The sequence below is a fragment of the Macrotis lagotis genome, chromosome 7 (genome assembly GCF_037893015.1).
Source record: "Macrotis lagotis isolate mMagLag1 chromosome 7, bilby.v1.9.chrom.fasta, whole genome shotgun sequence".
NCBI lineage: Eukaryota > Metazoa > Chordata > Mammalia > Peramelemorphia > Peramelidae > Macrotis > Macrotis lagotis.
Genome location: NC_133664.1, coordinates 50411569 through 50435704, shown reverse-complemented (window position 1 = coordinate 50435704; position 24136 = coordinate 50411569). Strand labels below are relative to the sequence as shown.

The 24136-nt window shown below is 36.8% G+C and overlaps 1 protein-coding gene across 2 annotated transcripts in view; it reads left to right on the top strand.

The window, feature by feature from the left end:
* STEAP2 (STEAP2 metalloreductase) overlaps window positions 1–19218 on the top strand; it is a 40123-nt gene extending 20905 nt beyond the window's left edge. For both annotated transcript variants that reach the window (XM_074192853.1, XM_074192852.1), the window contains exons 2-5: window positions 3764–4281; window positions 10886–11413; window positions 12542–12706; window positions 13597–19218. In XM_074192853.1, coding sequence (XP_074048954.1) covers window positions 3790–4281; window positions 10886–11413; window positions 12542–12706; window positions 13597–13881 — 1470 coding nt within the window. In that variant the 5' untranslated portion in view covers window positions 3764–3789 and the 3' untranslated portion in view covers window positions 13882–19218. The remainder of the gene's footprint in view (window positions 1–3763; window positions 4282–10885; window positions 11414–12541; window positions 12707–13596) is intronic.
* The last annotated feature ends 4918 nt before the right edge of the window (window positions 19219–24136 follow it).

The window sequence follows — 24136 nt, the reverse complement described above, 5'->3', positions numbered from 1 at the left end:
GTTCTGGGAGGTGACAGAGCTTCCCAAGACTTAACAAACCTCATTACCTACTCCTGTTTATTCAGGTGGGGATATATAATAGCCTTAAAAAAAACCTAGAAAATATTGCTAAGCCATGAACAAAAAAAAAATGACCTCAGGGTGGCACTTTAATCACTGTTCATAATAGGGAATTTAGAAGTATAAAGTTGATTTTGGAAGTCAACTTGTTAGGAAGGAATTGTCTGAAAAGGAGATTTGACTTCTGGGCCATGATTTAGAATATAGAATTGGGCTCTCAGACAGAGGTAATGTCTTGTTGAGGGGGGTTAAAAATATGCACACACATGTCTATATAGACTTATGTCTATGTGTATATATATATATATGTTCATGTGTGTGTATGTGCGTATATGCATGCATTATTTTTTTCTGGAATCTGGTACATAAAAAAGGACTTTAAATCAAAAAGGGAGAGGAAGGGAGAAGCTGAATATGCCTGTGCAGATCTGCCAAGCTTGCTAATGTAAACAGTAGCAAGTACAATATGCAAAGAATAACAACCAAGAGGGGGAAATGATTGACAGTTTATGGTACATAAAATCACAGAAAAGAGCATGGCTTTAAGTACCAATTACAAGTATATATGGTATGCTGAATCAACAGGGTGTATGGTAGAAAGGAATATTTGGAAGGAACAGAATGTAGGTGGTGGAGATTCAGAACCTGGGTCCTTGTTCTCTGTATTCCCTTGTCAAGATAATGCACTAATATGAGAAGTCCATATACTAGAGTGGTTGGCCATTTCCTTTTCCAGATCATATAGATGAGGAAACTGAGAGAAACAGGGTGAAGTGACTTGCCCAGGGTCTCCCCCCCCAAAAAAAGGCTAATATGATCTTAAATTGCAGTAAGAGTGCTTTGTCGTTCTTGAAGAGAGACAAGATTTTGAAGCAGATAATTTTCTGTTAAATCAATGATTCAATCTATACCAAAAGAGGTTCAAATAAAAGTGAATTTGACATAACTATGAAGTTTACCCATTCAAGAGGAAAACTTCAACTATAATAATTTTAAAGGAAATCTTTGTGAAATAAATTTCCTTTTTTTCTACCTTCTTAAACAGAGTGTAAAGACCATAATTTAATATTTCCTTGATGATTCAGGGTGATTCTTGTTGTCATCAGTTATGTCAGTTGCCATCAGGTCCATAATACATTGGATAATACAGAAATACAGATAGGGAAGAAAAAAAGAAATGTCTTGTTACAGAAAAAGGCCATTTGAGAGGGAATTCTGTGTTTGCAGTAGAATCAGGAAAGTTGTGTCACTTTCTCCATTAATGTGTAGTCTCAAGTGAAGGAAACAGAAGAGAGGGATGGTTAAAATAATCTGAGGTGTGGGGTTGGTGATAGGACCAGTGGGCAACAGAATTGGGGACAGTGTATAGTTGAAGTTGGCCACTTATTGGCAAAGCCAGTCCTACTGTTCAGTACAGACCACTCCATTATATCACATTGCCTAACAGTCTTTTCTGATCCCAATTGCTAATACCTACCCTCCCTACCTTGTTTTATCTTGGTTTTGGACTTATTTTGCATGTCTATAAAAATGATCATGTCTTCCCTGATAAAATATAAGCTCCCTGGAAATCGGAATTTCCATTCTTTATTTTTGTTAGTCCTAATGCTTAGCACAGTGCATTGTATATCATAGGTGCTTAATAAATACTTGTTATTGAGTGATGCAGATGAAAATCATACTGGCAAAGTTGTGAGGATTAGTGAATACTATGCATGCAAGTAAAACGGTTTTGAGCCTTGTGAGGTTTGTTAACTTCACTACAAAACCAATTATTTAGTCACAATTTTTAACTCTAGTCCCCATCCAAGAACTAGGATTTGTCATACCACTCTCCCCATATGTTTGGAAGCTAAATAGACAGATGGATAAAATGTGAATATGCTATATAAAAAAAAAAGGTGGGAAAGCTCTCTTGAATTTTATCTGTCTCAATTGGGCCTTCTCCAAAGCCCTCTCCCAGCCTTCCTTTCCACTCTCCAGCCTTCCCTCTCTGCCTGTGTGACATTTCCCATTCTTTCCCCTCTTCCCTCAATTTCCCATGCTGAAATCTTTTTCTTATAGCTTAGGTGCTACCTTCTCCAAGAGGTTGCATGGCATCTCCTCCCCCAGGTGAAAGTGATCTCTCCATCCTAAAAATTGTCATAACACTTTACCACCTCTTGTTTGCCCTTATAACACTTTGCCCTGTCTTGTATTATAATTTTCTGTCAGTATCTCATTCCCACAATGTGTTTATACACTTTTCAAGAGCAGAGATGTTTCATTGTCTATGTTTATCCCATGATTCTAGTATAGCACTTGTATATAGAGAATCTTGGCAAATGTTGGGAGAATGGGATGATCAAGAAGGGGGGGCACACATAATTATTTTATGTTGGATTCTATAATGGAATCTTATTTTTAAAAGAACTTAAAGCAGATAATTTTCTGTTAAAATAGTGATTTATTTTGTACCAACAGGTACAATAGAAGCCAAGTTGACATTGATATGAAATTTACATATTCAAGAGGAAAACTTTTCCACTGTAATTATTTTAAAGAAAATCTTTCTGGGGGCGGCTAGGTGACACAGTGGATAGAGCACTGGCCTTGGAGTCAGGAGTACCTGAGTTCAAATCCGGCCTCAGACACTTAATAATTACCTAGCCGTGTGGCCTTGGGCAAGCCACTTAACCCCATTGCCTTGCAAAAACTAAAAAAAAAAAAAAAAAAAAAAAAAAATTCTGAAATATATTTCCTTTTTCTCTATCTTCTTAAACAGAGTATCTCAGCCATAATATAATATTGCCTTGATGATTCATGGTGCTTTGTGTAACCACCAATCATTGTAATAATTCATAAGACTTAGTGTAATATAGATGGGTCACACTGTTCATGGGCCACATATGGCTCAAAGCAGATTAAAATGTAATTGGAGGGGCAGCTAGGTGGCGTAGTGAATAAAGCACTGGCCCTGGAGTCAGGAGTACCTGGGTTCAAATCTGATCTAAGACATTTAATAATTACCTAGCTGTGTGGCCTTGGGCAAGCCACTTAACCCCTTTTGCCTTACAAAAACCTAAAAAAAAAAAGTAATTGGAAAATATTTAACAAAATAAAAATAAATTGGAACATAGATAAATTGACATGTGGTTTTCTAAGTCAATGTACAGCTTTGCAGAGATCTTTACCTATGATTTAATAACTCATTTCCATTTGAGTTTGACAGGACCAGTGCAGTCCATGTAGAAGCTACCAAGTATATTGGATCATGTTCTAAATAGCTCTAGTGCACTGCCTTTTTCATGATTCTTGTATCTTCATTTTATGGTGGCTCTTCCTCCCCCACCTCACCCTCCACTCCCCACCTCTCATTTCTTTGTGCCAGCTGTTAATTCTTGTTTCTGTTCATTTTTCTGTTTCTCTAGACCTTCTCATTCATGGATATATGATCTTTTATCATCTGGGAAATCAGATCATTGTGCTTATCTCAACTGTATATAATAAGACAGCAAGTCCAGGGCACCTCCTTCAGGGTAGAGAGGTGGTGGGTTTCAAGGTCTGTGCAGCTATTCCAGATTTCCAGAGGCCTATTTTATTTCTGGGATCTTGATTTGGTTCCCTGCTGATTTGAAATGGCCTAAATCTCATCTTACTCCATGTGGAGCCGCTTAAAAGTTTGAAGGGACTTGAAAATACTTTCTTTTCTTTTCTTTTCTAGGTTAGCACTGTACAAGTCTTCACATCATGGAATCCATATCAATGATGGGAAGCCCCAAGAGTCTTAATGAAACATTTTTACCTAATGGCATCAATGGGATCAAAGATGCAAGTAAGGTTACAATAGGCATCATTGGAAGTGGAGATTTCGCCAAATCTCTGACTATTCGACTCATCAGATGTGGGTATCATGTGGTTATAGGAAGCAGAAACCCCAAATTTGCTTCAGAATTCTTTCCACACGTGGTTGACGTCACCCATCATGAAGATGCCCTCACCAAAACAAATATCATTTTTGTCGCAATCCATAGAGAACATTATACCTCTTTGTGGGATCTCCGACATCTGCTGGTTGGTAAAATCCTGATTGACGTCAGTAATAACATGAGAGTGAACCAGTATCCAGAATCTAATGCAGAATATTTGGCTTCCTTGTTCCCGGATTCCTTCATTGTGAAAGGATTTAATGTGGTCTCGGCTTGGGCTCTCCAGCTAGGCCCTAAGGATGCCAGCAGGCAGGTAGGCTTTTTTTAAGAGGCGAGACGTAACATGTGGGTGTGTGGACATATGTGTCCTCATTTTCAGACAGATTCCTCCCAAGAGGAGTCTCCACTGAACCATAAATGAGAGCCATGAGCCTTTAACCAGCCATTTCCTGACTCTATAAAGGCGCATCTCTACCACCAAAGCAAAACTGAGTCAATTAACTGCCTTTTCCCTGAGGCATCCTACTAATTCAAGAAAAGGCAGGTTCTGGGGTCTCAGTTCTCCAGCCAGTTGTTTCACTTCTCCATTTCACTTTGATAGAAATAAATTGGTTTCACCATGCCTCGGTGATTACATTGTTTATGAGAGTTCAGCAGGCCAATAAAACATCAGGGGGGCACAACCTGCCTCTGCCTATTTTAGAGCATCCAAACTGGAAGCTGCAGATGCTAGGAACCCGCCTTCAAGCTAGTATGCCCCCATGTGCCTTTGAGGCTGCTGGGATGATTCTTGAGGAGCTCTGCCTCTGCCCAGGCTCTGTCTACTTCTAGGAACCCCACTTCTAGCTGAAGTGTATCTGGTTGGTAAATGTAGAGTTTGGACTGTGGAGTCCAAGTAAGAAGAGAATCGATACAGAATGCAACAATTCACTGAGCATTATTCTATTAGTCTCCACCCGAGGTGTCAGAACCTTGCCCATGGCCCACCAGCACTCCACAGTGCTCTGACCCAGATTTAAATGGAATTGGGAAATGTTTAACAAAAATAAAAACCCAACATAGATAATGTTGATGTGCAGTTTTCTGAGTTGGTACCCATGCAAGGGTCCCTTAATATTTGAATTTGATACCCCTAAGATCTACCCTCTCTCAGTGCTCCAGGGTTCAAACTCTCCAAGGTCAGGAGAGGCTGAGTGATTTGTCCAGGGCCCCCAGCAGGATGTGTGAGGGGCCAACTTTAAACATGGGCTGTCCAGCCTTCTGGTCAGCTCTCCATGCCCCATCCAGACAGGAAGGGTGGTCACTTTGGGCACAGCTTTGGGTTCTCACATCAGACATGAATCAACATAAGCCAGAATCATACTTCTCCCCTTTCCTGGCTTTGGGAGAGAAGCAGGAAGAATTATTCTTGATTTATCTGATTAAATAAAGAATTCTCTCCTTTACCATCAGAACCATTCAGTTTCAGCCAATCATTGGTGGTCTTGGAATGTACCCAGGGACTGGCCTTCAGCCACTGGTATTTGTGGTATGCCACTGTTGGGGAGGGAATAGGAGGGGAACATTTTCTGATGTCAGTTCTTGACATGTCAAAGAATGAGGGGAGCAGTTGCAAGAGCTCTTTGACCAAAGAGAATTCAGAACATTAAGGGCAGGGCCAGGTGCCCAAGGTCAGGCCTAAAAAACATGCATATATGTGTACCCTGAACAAAGGAAGAGAACTCTGGGTCAGGTTCAGCAGCTGGCTGTTGGCTTCCTGATACATAACTACTCTGACCCAGCACTGGGGCCTTCCCAAGCCCACTTGTGCTGCACAGCCAAGCCCCTTCCTGCTTCGGGTCCTCAGGGGTCTATCCTTGTTCCCCATCCCCATCTTGTCTCCCTCCCCCAGGGATGCTTCAGATCCAACCTGTACTGCCAGCAGGCCCTGTCTTCTATCAATAATCCCAAACTGTGATTGTTAGAGTTATGGAACCAGTTCGGCAGGAGTTCCCATCAGCTCCACCCAGAGTTGGGGGGGGTGGGGGTCCCATTAAGCATGAGTTGCCAAGGATAAAGATTTGGAGGCATTGTGATCTACTTAAGTGCCAGAGGTCTTCAATTTATAAAAATCACAGATCTTTCCAAGGATTAAATAACGTTTTCATGTTACTATTTAGGAGTTCACAGGATTTAGAATTCACTCTAGGGGCCCTTTTCAGTTAGCTAGTCTAACACTTTATTTTACCAATGAGGAAATGAAAGCAGAGAGTATAATTGATTAGCTCAGTACAAACGTACTCAGAATTTGAAACCAAAACCATCTTCCTTCAGATCTAGGGTCAGACTGCTCATTATAGGTGCAATATTTGCAAGAACCTTGTGAACTTATTTTTGTAACTTTCATTAAGCATTTACTGTGGATTTCTTTGTAGATCTTTGGCCTACAATTAGGTGAAGTCTCCACAAATGAGACAGTGATACATTAATTATAGGTTTCTTGTCAAGACAGCCAGACTGCCCAGAGGAATAGTTAACTGCTTTTTATTCAGATAATATATAATTTTTTTTAAAAATTAAAACTAGCTAAGACTTAAAGGAGCTCCATATTTTAAAAGATGGTCTATAATGTAATATAAGATCTAATGCACTTCAAATGCTTAAGTATGGATATTTTTCTACCAGTGACTGGTATCAGTCACTAGGCAAGCTTTTCTTCTCCAGTGCTTAAAAAAAGATCTTTTCAGCTAATCCTTGGAATGTATGTTTCAAGTCCTGTTATCTGAATGTGTCCAGGCTTCAGAGCAACTTGGTATCAAAAACTCTTGACGTTCAGCTCATTTGAGGCTGTTAATCAATGGGAGAGACAGCCTTATTCTTCCTATCCTTCCTGATCAATTATTAATTTTTGTTTGGTTCCCTTGAATTTTCCTTCATCATGGGACTAAGAAGAAAGAATTGCATTATGGTCTTCTATTTGTGTATGTACCTCCCCATGGACTATTTGGATAGTAATTGTTTCCCCATCACCAAGTATTTAGTATAAATTTACTTACATTGTTTAAGTTGATTTATTAAATATTTCTCTAAGCCCTGCTGTAGCATAGTCTGGCCTCTGACAGTGACTTCTTTTAAAGGGACCACATTCTTTTCCATAGACTGAAATACTTAAGATCATATTTGAACTTCATCACCAATTATCTGGCACAATATCTTGTATGAAATAGGTCTTTAATATATGTTTAACACTCTTTTTCCACACCTTATTTCAAAGTTAATTTATTTGAAAATTATCTTAGATATTGTTATCATGCAATTTACTTATGTTTCTAAATTAACTATAAAAAAATTCTAAACCTTCCTTCAGAGACATACTCAGGTACCACTGCAAAGTTTTGTGGGATTGCCTCAAGATTCTTCACCAATAGCTAGAAAATAACTGATCCAATCCAAAAATCCAAGCTCATTTAGATAGTGCCAAGTCCAGGAGCAGAGCCCAGCTCTCTGGTGGTGGTAGTAGTACAGACTGGATCTGGGGTCAGGAAGATATGAGTTTAACCATGGCCTGGCTGTGTAACCCTGAGCAAGTCACTTAAAGCTGTTCGCCTCCTTCTCTGTGAAAAAATGGGGATAATCATATCACCTCTCTCCCAGGATTTGTTGGGGGGAATCATATGAGAAACTATTGGTAAGAAGCATAACAAATCTGCCAGAGAAAAGGCATTATATAAATACTTATTCATTATCTCTCTAATCCCCACCCCATGTTTATAATAGTTCTTTCCATTACATTGTCTCTCATTTCTTATTCTGGCTGTATGAAATTAAATGCAGAAGAAATTAAGTACTGACTGAGAACTGAAGGTATTCCAACTAGGTACCTAGATCTAGGATCTAAAACCCATCCAAATTAAATCCTTACTCAACATTTTGCTGTTGCTCAAAAATTTTTAAAGTGGAAAATGAAGCAATAAAACCAATGGGTACAGTCATTTACTGTGCACTACAGAAATGGTCTCACTTGTAATGATTTTATGATGGTTATTCTGAATGACTACCTAAATTGGTCTGTTCCTTTGAAATCATTATTAAATATATACAATTTATTATTACAAAACAGGGATTATGAAAGAACCTCTGAGTAACCTCTGAGTATGGCCCTTGCAATGGATCTCAGAGTCATCAACTGGGAAAAGTGTTTTCCTTTCTTCTAATCAAGATTTTTAGACTATTATATTCTGAAAGATTAAATCATTTAGGATATTTTCCTGTTTTCTTTTGTTTTAAAAAGTACTAAAAAAAGTTATAGAAAGAAAAGTGTTAATTTTATAAGAATTTTTTAAATGTACATTTATTTCATTAATAGCAATGGAAGTTGCAATAGATTTGGGGGCCAGGTTGTATTTTTAAATCTAGAATTGAAGAGTCTAGAATCTTTTAAATTAGTTGACTTGTAGTTGACTTGTGGTTACTTTAATTTTTTCATATTAGGCTAATTCTGCTTCTAAGCATTTATATAAACTAAACATAAAAATGACTGTTGTCTTTCTTAGCTAAACTTAAAATATCTTGTGAGATATCACCATTAGAGATAAGAGAAATGAAGACATTGATTGTTCAATGCCAAAGGTCATTCAAAGATTTTAAGAAATACTCATTTTGATGAATCAGTCTTCAATAACACTCATATAAAAAGTGTAAGTCAAAAAAGCATTAACAAAAATCCTACTATATGACAGACATGATGGGAAATACTAGGTATCCTTCTCTCCCTCACCAGTTCAGATTCAACATGAACAAGGTTTTAGAGATATTTTTCTTTGCCATTTCATTCTTAGAGGCAGTGCAAATTTCTCCCTGTAATCTTCATCCCTCTGACATATATATATATATATATATATATATATACATATATTATATACACATATATGTGTATATATACACACATACATACACACACACTATTATACTGACTTCATCCTTTTGTTGTTTGCATGATGCCATTTAAATTTCCATAAGAACCCCACACTCGTGCCTCTTTCTAGCAGGGATATGGCCTTGGGATCTTAAAAGCTGTGCCAGCTTAGTTCCCTAAGCTCCATTACTAGGTTCTACCAAGATGTACCTGCTGTCCAAGGATCAGTCCAACAAAGATCGCCTTCTCAAAGCAAGGTGGTCTTCAGTTACTTAACTCATTGACTATGAAAAGACTTTAAAAATTAAAAAAGGACCCTTAGTCTTGTGTGATCTTTTTTTCTCTTCAATGATCATGATGACTTGGTAGAAAAGGAAAGAGGGTCTTAAGAATTACATGGGTTTCAAAGAGTCCATAAACATTAACTTAACTCTTGGTATAATGTGTCTCAGCATCCAGTGATTTGATATGTTCTTGGAAGAACTGAACCATATTGAAGCTGAATGCCAGAAATGTCTTTAGGAATTTGAGGAACTGGTTTCATGTGCCCAAGGACAAGACATAATTTTATGAACCAGCTGGTCATCCCCCTTCTAGTGGTATAAACAAGGGGATCCATCATGAAGGTAGCTGTAACATATGTTCTAGCATCTGTTGAAGAATTTGGATAAAGAAATTTTGCAAAGTAGCCACCAAAATCTTCCAAACCAAGTAGAAATCTATACTAACATTTGAATATTTGAATACAAAGATAAGCATAGGGAGACTGGCAAAGAAAAGATAGTTTGGAAAATATAATTAGAAATTTAAAAAGCTAAAGATACATGAAATATTTGAAAAACTTAGGTCACCATATTCTGAATATCTTCAAAAGAAGGAAAGCACTGGATATGGTGACCATCAAACAATATTTAAAATTTTAAAACTAGAAACAACTAATTGTTAACATGGCAGTCATATTAGAAGCAGCTATCAACCTTCATATCAGTGACTGGTTAGAGAAATATGGTTAAAATGAATACTACATGGGGCAGCTAGGTGGCACAGTGGATAGAGCACCAGCCCTGGAGTCAGGAGTACCTGAGTTCAAATCCAGCCTCAGATACTTAATAATTACCTAGCTGTGTGGCCCTGGGCAAGCCACTTAACCCCATTGCCTTGCAAAAAAAAAAAAAAAAAAACTAAAAAAATGAATACATTAGTATTGGCCAGCAAGAATTCAAGTGTCTACTGTGTGTTAGGCACTGTTAAGTGTAGAGAGACAGAAAACAAATATGAAATTGTCCCTGGCCTACAATAGCTCTCATGAGAGGAGACCAGATGATTACAACAGGGCTAGACTGACCATGAACATGCTGGTGACCAGGAGTGGATAAAACTAGAACATTGGCTTTCATCGTTTAGTCATGCAATTGTCTAAGAGATGGAGAGACTACAACAGGACCTTGAACCTGTTGTGATAATGGTTAAGTACAAACAAGTGTTTGATTTGGGAGAGCAATGCACATTCCAAAGAGTTAAAATTATATAGAATTTCATGAAGGCCACCATCATAAAAGTGGACATTTAATAAATGCTGTTGACTGAGTGGTTCTGATTATCAGCATCAAGGATTAAAATGTGGAGACGTGTTGTTCGTCCTGTCCTAGACAATATCTTGTACAAATCACAGATTCCTGACAAATATAATAAATAAGGGGCGGCTAGGTGGCGCAGTGGATAGAGCACTGGCCTTGGAGTCAGGAGTACCTGAGTTCAAATCCAGCCTCAGACACTTAATAATTACCTAGCTGTGTGGCCTTGGGCAAGCCACTTAACCCCATTGCCTTGAAAAATCTAAAAAAAAAAAAAAAATATATATATATATATATACACATATATATAATACCTTTGTTTATTGTTCTCTAACATTAACTTCTTTTATAATTTGTATCTTTTAAAACTAGCAATGCTACTCTGTAGTTCAAATACAATATCTTGACAGGATTTCGTGTTGGTCTTTTTTTTTTAAACCAAAAAACAGGTCTACATATGTAGCAACAATATTCCAGCCCGCCATCAAGTAATTGAACTTGCTCGTCAATTGAACTTCATTCCTATCGACTTGGGGTCATTATCTTCAGCCCGGGAAATTGAGAACTTACCCTTGCGACTGTTCACCCTGTGGAGAGGGCCAGTAGTAGTAGCAATAAGCCTGGCCACTTTTTTTTTCCTTTATTCTTTTGTCAGAGATGTGATACATCCATACGCAAGAAACCAGCAGAGTGACTTTTACAAGATTCCTATTGAAATCGTGAACAAGACGCTACCCATTGTTGCCATCACTTTGCTCTCTCTGGTTTACCTGGCTGGACTCTTGGCTGCTGCTTATCAGCTCTATTATGGCACGAAATATAGGAGATTTCCTCCTTGGCTAGAGACTTGGTTACAGTGTCGAAAGCAACTGGGATTACTAAGCTTTTTCTTTGCTGCAGTTCATGTGGCTTATAGCCTTTGCTTACCAATGAGAAGATCAGAGCGGTACTTGTTTCTCAACATGGCTTATCAACAGGTAAAGGATATGCTTTTATTTGTCTAATTTAAGTAAACTACTGTGTTTCAGTTATGTATATAATATAAGATCTTAAATGATCTAAATGTCACCTGATTTTTAAATTCTGGCATAATATTTCAATAATATTTAATACATTTAATTAATGAGCAGCAGTATTGACTTAAGACCTAAAGTTTGATTATTACTACTTTTGTAGTTACCACAAGAGAAAGAGGAATTGGAGTGGCTAGATGACACAGCAGATGGAACACTGGCCCTGGAGTCAGGAGGACCTGAGTTCAAATTCAGCCTCAGACACTTAATAATTACCTAACTGTGTGTCCTTGGGCAAGCCACTTAACCCCATTGCCTAGCAAAGAAAAAGAAAAGTGGAATTCATTACAATTACATTACAATACCCCCAGGAAATCTACCAAATATAAACAGTGAAATGTGAAAAAATACTGCTCTTCAGCAGTGATATTTTTCATTACTTCTGTAGAGCATATCTTTACTATGTTAGTATAGAAATACCCTAAAGCTAATAAATTATGATTTATTTTACATCATACCTCAGGCATTAAAAGAAGCAACATGAAAGTAGTGGATAAGGGACTAGCATTGGAGTTGGGGGACCTGGGGACCTGGCTTGCCCCTAATGACCATGGGCAAGTCACTTAAAGGCTTTGTGTCCCAGGGTGCTCTCTAAAACTACAAAGTAAACAATTTTAATTGGTGAAAGAAGTCCCCAGATCTAAAGCTTCCTACATGAAGAAAGTGTTGAATATATCAAATTCTTTGACAAAAAAAAAATCTTACATCGAACATCTCCAAATACAACCTAATTCCCCTGGTAAAATCAAAGAGGAGATCAAAAGGAGACTTTCATTGCAGAATTAATATTCTGGTTGTTAAAAAATTCAGCAAGCAATGAAGGATTGATAGTAAATCCTGTGTCTTGAAATGTAGTACTTATAAAATAATACACTAAGACAGTCATCCAGTAAGTTATCACACAGTAATAATTAGATGCAAGTTAGACATTTTGACTAAAAATAGTTCTTGTATATACTGCCTCTTATTATACAATCTCATGCAGATTCTGTTCTACCAAATAAAGTAAATTCAAATTTACTTTTTTGTTAGGTTCATGCAAATATTGAAAACTCCTGGAATGAAGAAGAAGTGTGGAGAATTGAAATGTATATCTCTTTTGGAATAATGAGCCTTGGCTTACTTTCTTTATTAGCAGTAACATCTATCCCTTCAGTGAGCAATGCTTTAAACTGGAGAGAGTTCAGCTTTATCCAGGTATGTGGAGGGGGGGGGAACAATTTTTTTTAAAAGGATACTTGTTAAAAAAAAGTTTCTCTTGGGCTATGATACATAGCTTGCTTATGTTTTCTGGGTTGTGAAATCCAGATCAGTTCAGTACAGTCTTAGGGGAAATGAAGTGAAAGGAGGGGATCAGAAGACTGAACTTCTGATCAACAAAGTAGCTGACATTTATATAGTGCTTCAAAAAATCAGGAAGAATGTAGTGGCCTTGGAGTCAAAAGCCTAGCGCTCCTTGTAGCTAAACTCAGCATCACAGAACTAGAACTCTTTTCCCTCAGACCCGTTCCTCTTTCAAGCTTCCCATTCCTGTCAGGGGACCCCTCCGCTCTGGCGTCCCCCATTTCCAACCCTGGTCTGTCCACTCCCTAAGGCCCATCTTATTAGGCCTTCACCATCTGTCATTTGGACTGGTCACCCTACCTCACTCCAGGGGCTCCCTGTTGCCTGCTAGATAAAACTCCTATTTGACATTCTAGCTCTTTACTGTTTGGCCCCTCACTGCCTTCCTAGCCTCACCCACACAAAACCATCGCCCTTCTTAGCTCCCCATGCATTCCTTCCTCACCTCTACCTCTGGGAATCCCTGACTACCCCCAAGACAATTCAAGTGCCACTTGTACATGATGTTTGTCCATCATTCTCAAAGTCAACCATACTTTATAATGTTTGTTGTATATGATGCAATACTTTCAAAATGAAGTTTTAAATAAAGTATATTTAATTTTCAATATAGTTGAATTTATCTCCTAGGAAAGAGCAGTTCCCCACATTCAAAATCAAAAGTTAGAAGCAGTATAACTAATAACCTAGTGAAGGAATCAAGAACATTAATTTCTTCTTCCCCTTTTTTTTCTCTCCCAAAGTCTACACTTGGATATGTGGCCCTGCTCATAAGTACTTTCCATGTTCTAATTTACGGGTGGAAAAGAGCTTTTGAAGAGGAGTACTACAGGTTTTATACACCACCAAACTTTGTTCTTGCTCTTGTTTTGCCCTCTATTGTCATTCTGGGAAAAATAATTTTACTCTTTCCATGTATAAGCAGGAAATTGAAAAGAATTAAAAAGGGCTGGGAAAAGAGTCAATTTATAGAAGTAGCTAGTGGAATAATTCCACACCTTTCACCAGAAAGGGTTACAGTAATGTGATGCTAAATGATAATAGAGTCATATAGAATTATACTTGAGTTATCATTTATATTATAACCTCTATTTTCAGAATTTAACTAACTGGGTTGCAAAATTTGTCAAAGATTGAGATTTAATCAAGGAAGTCAAAACCCAATTGATATTAGGTTTTTTTTAATTAATTTTCATAAAGTCATGTTAGACAATTGAGAATTTTTAGGGAGCAAACCATATTTGTCAGAATTTTAAGTGCATTTTTGCACAGCTGTAATCACTATTGCCATCACTTTGTCAAAGCTCTATTTTATAATCAATCCAAAGTATATGCTATTTATATTTAGTAATGCCAACATATTTATCAGTGTTTTAAAAAATCTTTTTTCAAGCAACTAGCATATTAAATTTTTAACATAATTCATCGTATATGTACATTACATTTACAAGACAATGAAAATCGTTCGTTATAAAACTTCTGTGATAAGTTAAATTACATAGAGTAACAAAACTTAATTGGTTAAAAAAATGTTGCATGGGAAACTGAACATTGTTGAGTGATCACTACCCTCCAATGCTCATCAACACTATACTATAACATTTAGGAAATATGCATTTATGTATACAATAATTCCATCTAAAAGAAAAATTAAACAAGTAATTATACTAAAACATATATTAAGGATGTGGATTGATTAAAATATTTACATATGGATTTAAGCACTACAATCATATAAAAAACTAAAAATGTTCAGCTCATGATTATATTCAGTTCACCATATAGCAATTACTTTGGCATATTAATAGACTAGACAGAGGTCTCAGAATATTCTACCTCCATAAACCGAACATCACTAACAAAGCTCGGGTGAGACTGTAGGCAAGGTCTAAACCTCATGTCTCCTTTGTTCACTCCAATACATGGGATTTGACCTAACATAAAGTAGCCACATAAAGTTGCCTTCTCATAAAAAAAAAAGCAATTACCTCTATCCCACAGTCAACAAACTCCTTTTCTCTTCTCACCTTAGCTCCAAAGGATATAGTGGTTACTGGCCTAAATCCCAGAGGCTACATCAACAAGAACTTTGGTGGAAGACTTTCCCTTTTTTATATTTTTTTTTTAGCAAGAAGAAAGCAACAAGATCCTGCCTGGTAGCCTGCTATCATGAAAGTGTTTTTTGAGGTAATTTGTGGAGAAAGTCTACAGGTGATTTTAGAGCAGGAAGCTCGAACAACCCCATGATACTTCCCCCTGTCTAATCACAGTCATAAGCCTGTGGACCAAGGACAAGGCCTGCCCATTAATAGACTCTTCCAAAAGACTATGTTAAGAAGATAGCCCAAAAGTATTTTTTTAAGTCTTTAAAAAACCATTACAAACTTGACCATTTATTTCCTGCCCAAGCATTCATCCATGAAGTTTACATTCATGTAAGAGATGTGGATAAACAATTATTTATATACTCACTTTAGAAGCTTTTTCTATAAATTTGTCCACTTTTCTTTTTGTTTTTGACTTTCTATAACATTCACTTATTGCAACACTTAATGTATTATTTTGTACATTTCTTCCATTCCTATTGAAAAGGAAGGTAAAGGTTACTGTTAGTAGATCCTTTGTGAATTTTCAAGGTAAGGGCCTAGAATTACTCACTGAGGAATTCTTGCTCAATGTAGGCTTCCTACAAAAGGAAGTTTTTCCCCCTTTGGGATAACTTCCTAATGCTACTTTCCCAGCTACTGCTTATATACATATTGGGTAAATTATTAATGTAATAGCTTTCCTACTTTCTTCAGTTTTTATCCCACCCTGTTATAATGTGAGCTGCTACAGAACAGGGGATTAGGATAGCGCTTTGTACATGAGGCTTATGATCATTGTATTTTCACTCATTCATCACATCCCTCCATCCATCCTCAGTAAGTGTCAATGTTTTTTTTTAATGGATCTTCATTTTATTTTAAAGTTATTTTATTCTCTCTCTTGGTAGTTAGTTATTACCTCACAGCAGTTCAGTTGTATGAAAATTCTGAAGGCAAAAACTTAAGAGTTACTTTAGAATTTCAAAAGTTGCAAATAATTGCACTCATTCATTCCATGTGCTAGACAGACCCCTTTGGTCTTTATCATTAGAATCCTAATATGAAGAAGTTTCCCTCCCTCAGAACCCAAATCATGTGGTTCTTAATGGAATATAAATACCAAATGGCTAATAGTACAGATAGACTTATCACTAATATACACTAATGACATCTTTGAAGATTTTTTTTTTTAAGTTTTTGCAAGGCAATGGGGTTAAGTGGCTTGCCCAAGGCCACACGGCTAGGTAATTATTAAGTGTCTGAGGTCGGATTTGAACTCAGGTACTCCTGACTCCAGGGCCAGTGCTCTATCCACTGTGCCACCTAGCTGCCCCTTTTGAAGATTTTTTTAAGGTATTCAGGAAAAAAAAGAATAAATGTTGAAGTAGTGTTTCGGATGTTAATAAATCTGAGTTTTGCACAATACAATACTGTTGAGTATTACAAAGCAAAAACAGTTTGTTATTACAATGTAAGAGTGTATTAGTCATAATACAATATTATGAACTATATCTAAAAGTAATTTTATAGGTTTTAATGTTTGTTGTTTTAATTGTTTTCATGATTTTCCACTGTTCTCAAAATTAATACTGAATTCTATCATTACCATCTTTTCAGATGTAATAAAAATGAAGCTTTTTTGTTATGACAAAATTATGATATTGGATTGAAAAGAAGTTCTATTTTTTTCTCTAATTGGGCTGACAAAATAATTTTTTTTCTAATTAGACTGAACAAAAGCCCCTAAATATGAAAATACTCTATTAGCCAAAGAATGGCAATACAAGTGATAAAGATGAAAGAAATGATAATAAAAAATTTTCAATTTTTTAAAGTTTAAAATGTTTCAGACTTACAATAATTTTGTCTAAGTATTTTTCAGTTGGCATCAATATTTGTTTTCTGTTCAAAAAGCTGTCATTTCAAGTATGCGTGCAATCCATATTTTGGTAATAGTATCCGTATATGGTAATGGAAGAAAGTGAGCATTGGAAACTGTCCATAGATCTGTACTTTGTAGTATGTCCCTTTATCCTAACCAAAATAGAACACTGAGAAATCTATCAATTCTTATTCCTATGCAATAAGTAATTTTATTCTAAAAGGAAAATAACCATGAGTTATCATGCTGCTTAACCTCTGTGTATGAAGATTTCTTAATTCTTTCAATATTTACAACCATGTTGAATAGGAATAAATTAATATGCTAGCATATATTTTTCAAAGTATATGTGGAAATTGTCCTTTGGTTAAATGTAAAGTTTTTTATTTCAAATAGGAATAAGAGTATATTTGTAGGTATTTATCAGATATAATTATTTTGTGCTACATATGGGCTTTTGTAATGAGTTCCATTGTTAAGATACATGATTAATTTCTTACAAATTAACATATCAACTTAAATTTTTTATGTTAAAGATTATATTTAATAATATTCACTTAATGCCTAAACTAAAAATCTTACTTTCATTATAATCAAGTTATTGAAATTCTTTGTGCATAAGGGCTGCAGGAATGTGGGCCATATAGTGTTTTATGCACCAGTCTTACTTTTTATTGGCTAATTAATAGACAGAGACTGCCTTCCCCTTTCTATTGCATTTTCTCATGAAAATAAAGAATTGCCTGTGTATTGCAATACTGCAAACATCCTATCAGACAATACATATGTCTATGCATATTTTCATTTTAAAAGAGGCTGTCTGGCCTAGTGAAAAGCTGGGGCTGAACTCAGAGTGTGGATGACCCGGGTTCAAGTGTGACCTCCGACACATCCTGGCTATGGGACCCTGAGAAGCCATGTGGTTACCTCTGCAGACCACAGGCACCTAGCTCTCCAGGGCTGTGAGCTCCAGGACAGCTATGGACAGGCACTGGGAGAGAGTGTGCCTGACACTGATGAAATCAGTCTGAACCCTCCACCCCAAGACTTCCCTCCTCTCCCAACCAAACTGAAAAACATGTTTTTGTTTTTTTGTTAAGCCTCTGAAAGTATTGTTTTTCTTATGGCATTTTAACTAAAGTGCCATAAATGTAATCCATACATGTTTAAGACAGAACATCCAGTTAATTACATCTGTATCTGGTCTAAGATCTCTGATTTTGAGATGTAAATTTTAAAACTTGTAAATGTTTTGGTTTGTAACAATTTTCATCAGTATACAGTATAGTGTTAGAAAATTCAGTTCAACATTTGTATTTGTGACGTGCCAACATGAAATTTTAAAGCCATTTTAATTTGTTCACAAACACAAAAAAGAAAACTGATAAATGCTTAATGGTTATAAATAGAACAGCAATATTCATGGAAATATTTTGTCTGCATGCTGGAATAATGCCAAACATAGGACAAGTAATTAAGTACTGAGATCTTTACTTGAAAAGAAGTACTTTGGGGGCAGCTGGGTGCCACAGTGGGTAGAGCACCGGACCTGGAGTCAGGAGTTCCTGAGTTCAAATCTGGCCTCAGACACTTACTAATTACCTAGCTGTGTGGCCTTGGGCAAGTCACTTGACCCCATTGCCTTGCAAAAAAAAATGAGTACTTTTGAATATATATTAAGAAAATTAAAATACACATCTTAAATAAAGGCTATGTCTATATGACAATAAAAACCAACAGTCAAGTTAATCAGTCAAATGTTATTAATTGAGCATCTACTATATACATAGTCAGACAAGTTTGTTTAGCAGTCCTGTGAACAAAAAAGACTGACATTTATTTTTTTCACTTTCCAGCTCTCTGTATGTATTTAGACAAGGCCAATATTAATGGCCAGTCTCTAAGTCATTCAAAGAAAATTTTCATAATTGTGCTAAATGACACTGCAGAAGCAGACAAGTTGTATTGTTTTAATAAAATGCTTTTTCAAAGATGTTATCTTCAAAGCAGTCTATTTCTGACTTTGTAATATCTCTTTAAATATGAATTAATCCTACAGTCAACCAGTAGGACTGTTTCATAACAGAAACAGCAAGAATGAGCTGGACTGTAATAATCCTTACCTTTAAAAGCCAATACTTTGAAGTGGTGATATATGATTTGTGAAAGAATTGATTTAAGTAAATTATATATTGTTTCCATGCTTCATCTAGTCTGGCATTGGGCAGTTTGTCCACTGTGGATGTATGACTTATTTCTTCTGTATGTAATAACCATGTTCATGACATTCACCAGTTCCTCTTGTCTTCTCTTGAAATAGGCATATCAAATTAAAAAGAAGTACTTTATGTTATTTCCATAGATCTGCCTTACATGAAACTAAATAAAAAGAAATAAACCAAATGTTTTGTCTTTTCATTTAAAATATTTTGTTATTCTTTTTTCTCTTTACAATTCTAAGCAAATTGAAAGATTCCATGTATTTAATACTTTTTTTATGATTTCTTTGGTTCTAAAAGTTTCTACTGTACTACAGGGTGGTCATTAACAAATATTTCACTAAAATCATTTATTTATTAAAATTAAAAATACCTTTGAAATGTAAGGTTCATAAATTAGCAATGATGATAAATTATATAATTCAGTCAGGAAAATGGAAGCATATTAATTTTTTTCTAATGGCTGTTCTTTTATCACACCAACACAAATTATATTCCATTTTGTTCTGCTCTCTTATAAAACATCTCCTATTCCTTTATTATATTTGGTCCTGTATGGTTTCTGTATTAATATCTTAGACATAAAACTCATTAAAATGGTTTTTTGAAGCTTTAAACACCTGACTGCAATAGTCTGAAACTATGTACTTGTTAAATTGTGTTAGCATTTTGCACAAAATGGCTCATATTTAAACTCTTAGAAACAAATGTATAATGATGAGATCAAAAAGAAGGGAACTTTCAGCTCTCCACAGCAATGGATACAGCAAACTGGGAAAAGAAACATTTTATTCTCTTCCCACCTTTTGAGGAGGCTATGCCACAAAACCAATACCTGAAACAAATCAAGAGAGCTAGAAAATCCACAAATGGGAAGAGTAATCCTCTAGGTTTATAGGGTTTTCAAAACCTTAAAACACACACCCACATCCCACTTACAAATTAAATCCAACTTGAATTTGATTTGAAAACAAGAAGTTAACTTTCATGGCAGTAGAAAAATCTTGAGAATTAGGCTCAAGATGATCTAGGTTCAATCCTAGGATCTCTACTTACTGTCTATGTGCCAGTGGTGTCAAATCATTTATACTCCCTAAACCTCACCAAACAAAAAAGACTTGAACCAGACATCTCCTTTGGTTTCCCTCATTGTCTGTAGATACCCAGACAAAGTTATCAGTTTGAACCAAACATGCAACTTTGACCTTAGGGACAGTTCTAGTTTTTGTTTTCAACATCTTCCCTAATTTGTTAAAGATCCCTTATAATTTCTAACCTAAATTTTTTTAGATATTAGAAAGTAATATTTTTAATTTATGATGTTTGTCCTTTGTTCTCAAAGACCATGACATTAGGGAAATGATGCCAGGACAAACACATGAACTGGATTTGAGCAAGGGGGACTGTGCTAAGTCACCAGCCTCACTTTCTCTTCCAGAGCCATCTGGCTCCAGTGGCCAGATATGGATCATGATGACTGGAGATGACCCTGGATTTGAGACAAGCAGTTTTAAGTGACTTGAACAAGGTCATGCAGCTAATAAGAATCAAGTGCCTGAGACTGAATTCGAATTCCTGTCCTCTTACTCCAAGGCCATGGCTCCATCCACTGTGCCACCTAGCTGCCCTTCTTTTAAGCTTATACTATCTCCTCATGTCCGTCCATGCTTCTTTAGAAAGGATTAGTCATTCCAAACCATCCTTTACATTCTTCTCTGTGAGACTATTGCTTCTTCCATGTTTCAGTGGATTCTTTATCTTACTGATGTGGGTATAGATCATAACACATCCATGCCTTCTCAAATTGTTCAATTCTTGCTCATGTCACCTCCTCCAAAAGGAAGAAGATTCATTCAACTTGTTGGAAGCCTTGATGTTTTAACACTGTAGTCTTGTGCAACATTGAAATAGCATGCTATTCCTTGCTTGTGCTCCTGGCCCAACTTTTGCTGACCATACATTAGTTGAATGGTATCTTTTCCACCTTCACGAGGGCATGTCATCATGGGGAACAAGCTATAAAAACCATTGTATTCCACTGCTCTTTGGCTGGCCACAATTTTGACTCTTTGGAGATGTGATACTCCATAATTGCAACATCAACAGGAGAATTATTTTAAAGGATTTTTTGAGTGTTGGAAGCAGCTTGGGAATTATTGAAAGTGCCACGTAACTTCCCAGATAGCACACAGCTTACTCTCCTAGACTCTTATTCAATTCTCGGCCCATCAATACCTAGGTATAATATGTTTAAATGGGTTACTTTTCCAAGGGTATAGGACTGCTGTAACTATTGATTGTTCTCCGGTTATTTTATGCATTTGAGTTATCATGAATCTCACTGGTATTTGGTTCTGAATGCAATCAGCACAATGGGATCCTCAAACAGGTATGGGGTAGATGTTCCCAGTGGTAGGAACTACTTCTACTATCTCCTACTTGGTAGAAATGGAAACAAGAAATGAAACAATCAAACTCTCCCATTTCCTACTTTTCAACATTAAAAGTTTATTTGAACAGATTGGGTTGAAGTCATAATTTTATGGTGAATGTGTCATTTATATTTTTTTTAAAATTGCTATTGATTCTGGCCCTTGCAGATGGAACTTCATCAGTAACTGGTCATTTCAGATTTGATGCAATAAAAGTCACTTTCACTACTTTGTTGTATAGTGTTTATTATCTGCAGCATCCTTTTTTGGGCAGGATGTTCAGTGGGGTAAAAAGTTCCCAGGGAGTGAACCTCTCTGCCAATGTCTCTGCAACTTGAGTTGCCTAGGACACTGAGAGGTAATAAGTGACTTCTTTAGGGTCAAAGGGCCAGAATGTTTCAGAGGTAGGAATTCCTTAATCCTTCCATTAGTACCATTCAAGCTGTGACTTGTACATGACCTGAATTAGCTGAGGTCATCTGAACAATCCCTCCTTCACAAAAGGGGTACCAGGAAATGACTTAGGGAATATTTCTTTATTCTGTAGACATTGAGTCCCTGAAGACTTTGGGGATGGGAAGGGTTGTGAGCAGAGATATACTTTACAAAGATTAATCTGAGAGCAGTAGGATCTACAGGTTAAAGGGAGGATATCTGGTTACAAAAAGATTAGTTAAAATCTTATTGCAATTGTCCCAGAAGTGGTAAAGACAGTGGGAACTAGGAAAAGAGAAAAGAGAACGGAGGCATAAGAAATCCTGGAGTTGGAATAGACAGGATAAGGAGGCAATACATAGAAAGAGCCTGTGTGTTTGAATTCTGGCTCTGCCATTGTTGGTGTGGCCTTGGGCAAGTCTCTACATCTCTCAGCCTCATTCCATCATCTGAAAATGAACCACTGAAGGAGATGACAGCTGAGAACTTCCGGGTCTTGGTATGAGTTCTTATAGGTTCCTTTCCCAGCTCTCTGCCACCAGGGAGCTGAGAACTAGGGCTGTGAGGGGTCCCAGATATGTTTTCCATGAAGAACTCTTCCTGTGGGAATTCCTTCTACCCATGACTGCAGAAACTCATCAATAATATCATTGTAGAGAGTTGTCCATAATTACTTTAGAGAGCCATCTAGAGCCTTTAAGGGACTTGCCCAGGATTACACAGCTAGGATGTCAAAAGCAAGACCTGTACCCAGCCTTCCTATAGCCATCCTGGGAACTGTGCAAAGTGCTGTCCAATTATTAACTCATTTGATCCTTACAACAACCCTTGGAGGTAAGTAGTTATTATCTCCATTTTACAGAGAAGAAACTGAGGCAGCAACTTGCCCAGGGTCACATAGCAAGTGTCTGAGGCTGGATTTCAATTTAGGTCTTCCTGCTAAAGTCCTAGTGCTCTAGAATCCACCACCTGACTATGACAAGGGCATTATTCCTTCTGATCATTAAAACAGGATGTAAAATTTGGGGTCTTCCAATCAATCAAGAGATATTTATTAAGTATATGCCAAGCACTGGATATACAAAAATAAGAGATAGTCCCTTCCCTCAAAGACTTTATAATTACTTTTTTTCAAACTCTTGAGTCTTAACTTTAAAAAAAAAACCACATACTGAATTTATTAGCTTAGGATAATCTATCTCAGACTGTTCTTGAAGTAAAACCATTTACTTATTATCCATCAGAAGATCATAGATTTAGTGCTAGAAGGATTCTTGAAGTTCATATCATATACGCAGCCTCTTCATTTTACAGAGGAGTAAACTGAGTCATAGAAGTTCAGTGGCTTGCCCAAGGGACAAATATCTAATGTCAGGCTTGGTCTCTGAAACCAGGCACTCTGGTTTCCAATCATAATTCTTTTTTTTTTAGGTTTTTGCAAGGCAAATGGGGTTAAGTAGCTTGCCCAAGGCCACACAGCTAGGTAATTATTAAATGTCTGAGACCGGATTTGAATCCAGGTCCTCCTGACTCCTGGGCTGGTGCCTTATCCACTGCACCACCTAGCCGCCCCTTATAATTCTTTCTATGGCATCATAAGGTTCTTTTCCATTTTCTTCTACCTTGTCTTCAAGACTAAGAAGTTAATATTTCTTATAAACCATTCTCATTTCATATCAATCCTTTCTTGGGACAATGTTCAGTGTTGGAAAGGATGTGGGACATCTGGGACACTAATACATTGTTGGTGGAGTTGTGAACTCTGATTCAGCCTTTCTGGAGAGCAATTTGGAATTATGTCCAAAGGGCAATAAAAATGTGCATCCCTTTGGATCCAGCAATACCACTACTGGGTCTGTACCCTGAAGAGATCATGAAAAAGGGTAAAAACATCACTTGTACAAAAATATTTTTAGCAGTTGTTTGTTGTGGGAAAGAAGTGAAAATTGAGTGAATGTCTACCAATTGGGGAATGGCTGAACAAATTGTGGTATATGTATGTCATGGAACACTACTGTTCTATTAGAAACCAGGAGGGGATGGGAATTCAGAGAAGCCTAGAAAGATTTGCATGAACTGATGCTGAGGGAGATGAGCAGAACCAGAAAAACACTGTACACCCTAACAGCAACATGGGGGTGATGGTCAACCTTGATGGACTTGCTCATTCCATCAGTGCAACAGTCAGGGACAATTTGAGGCTATCTGTGATGAAGAATACCATCTGT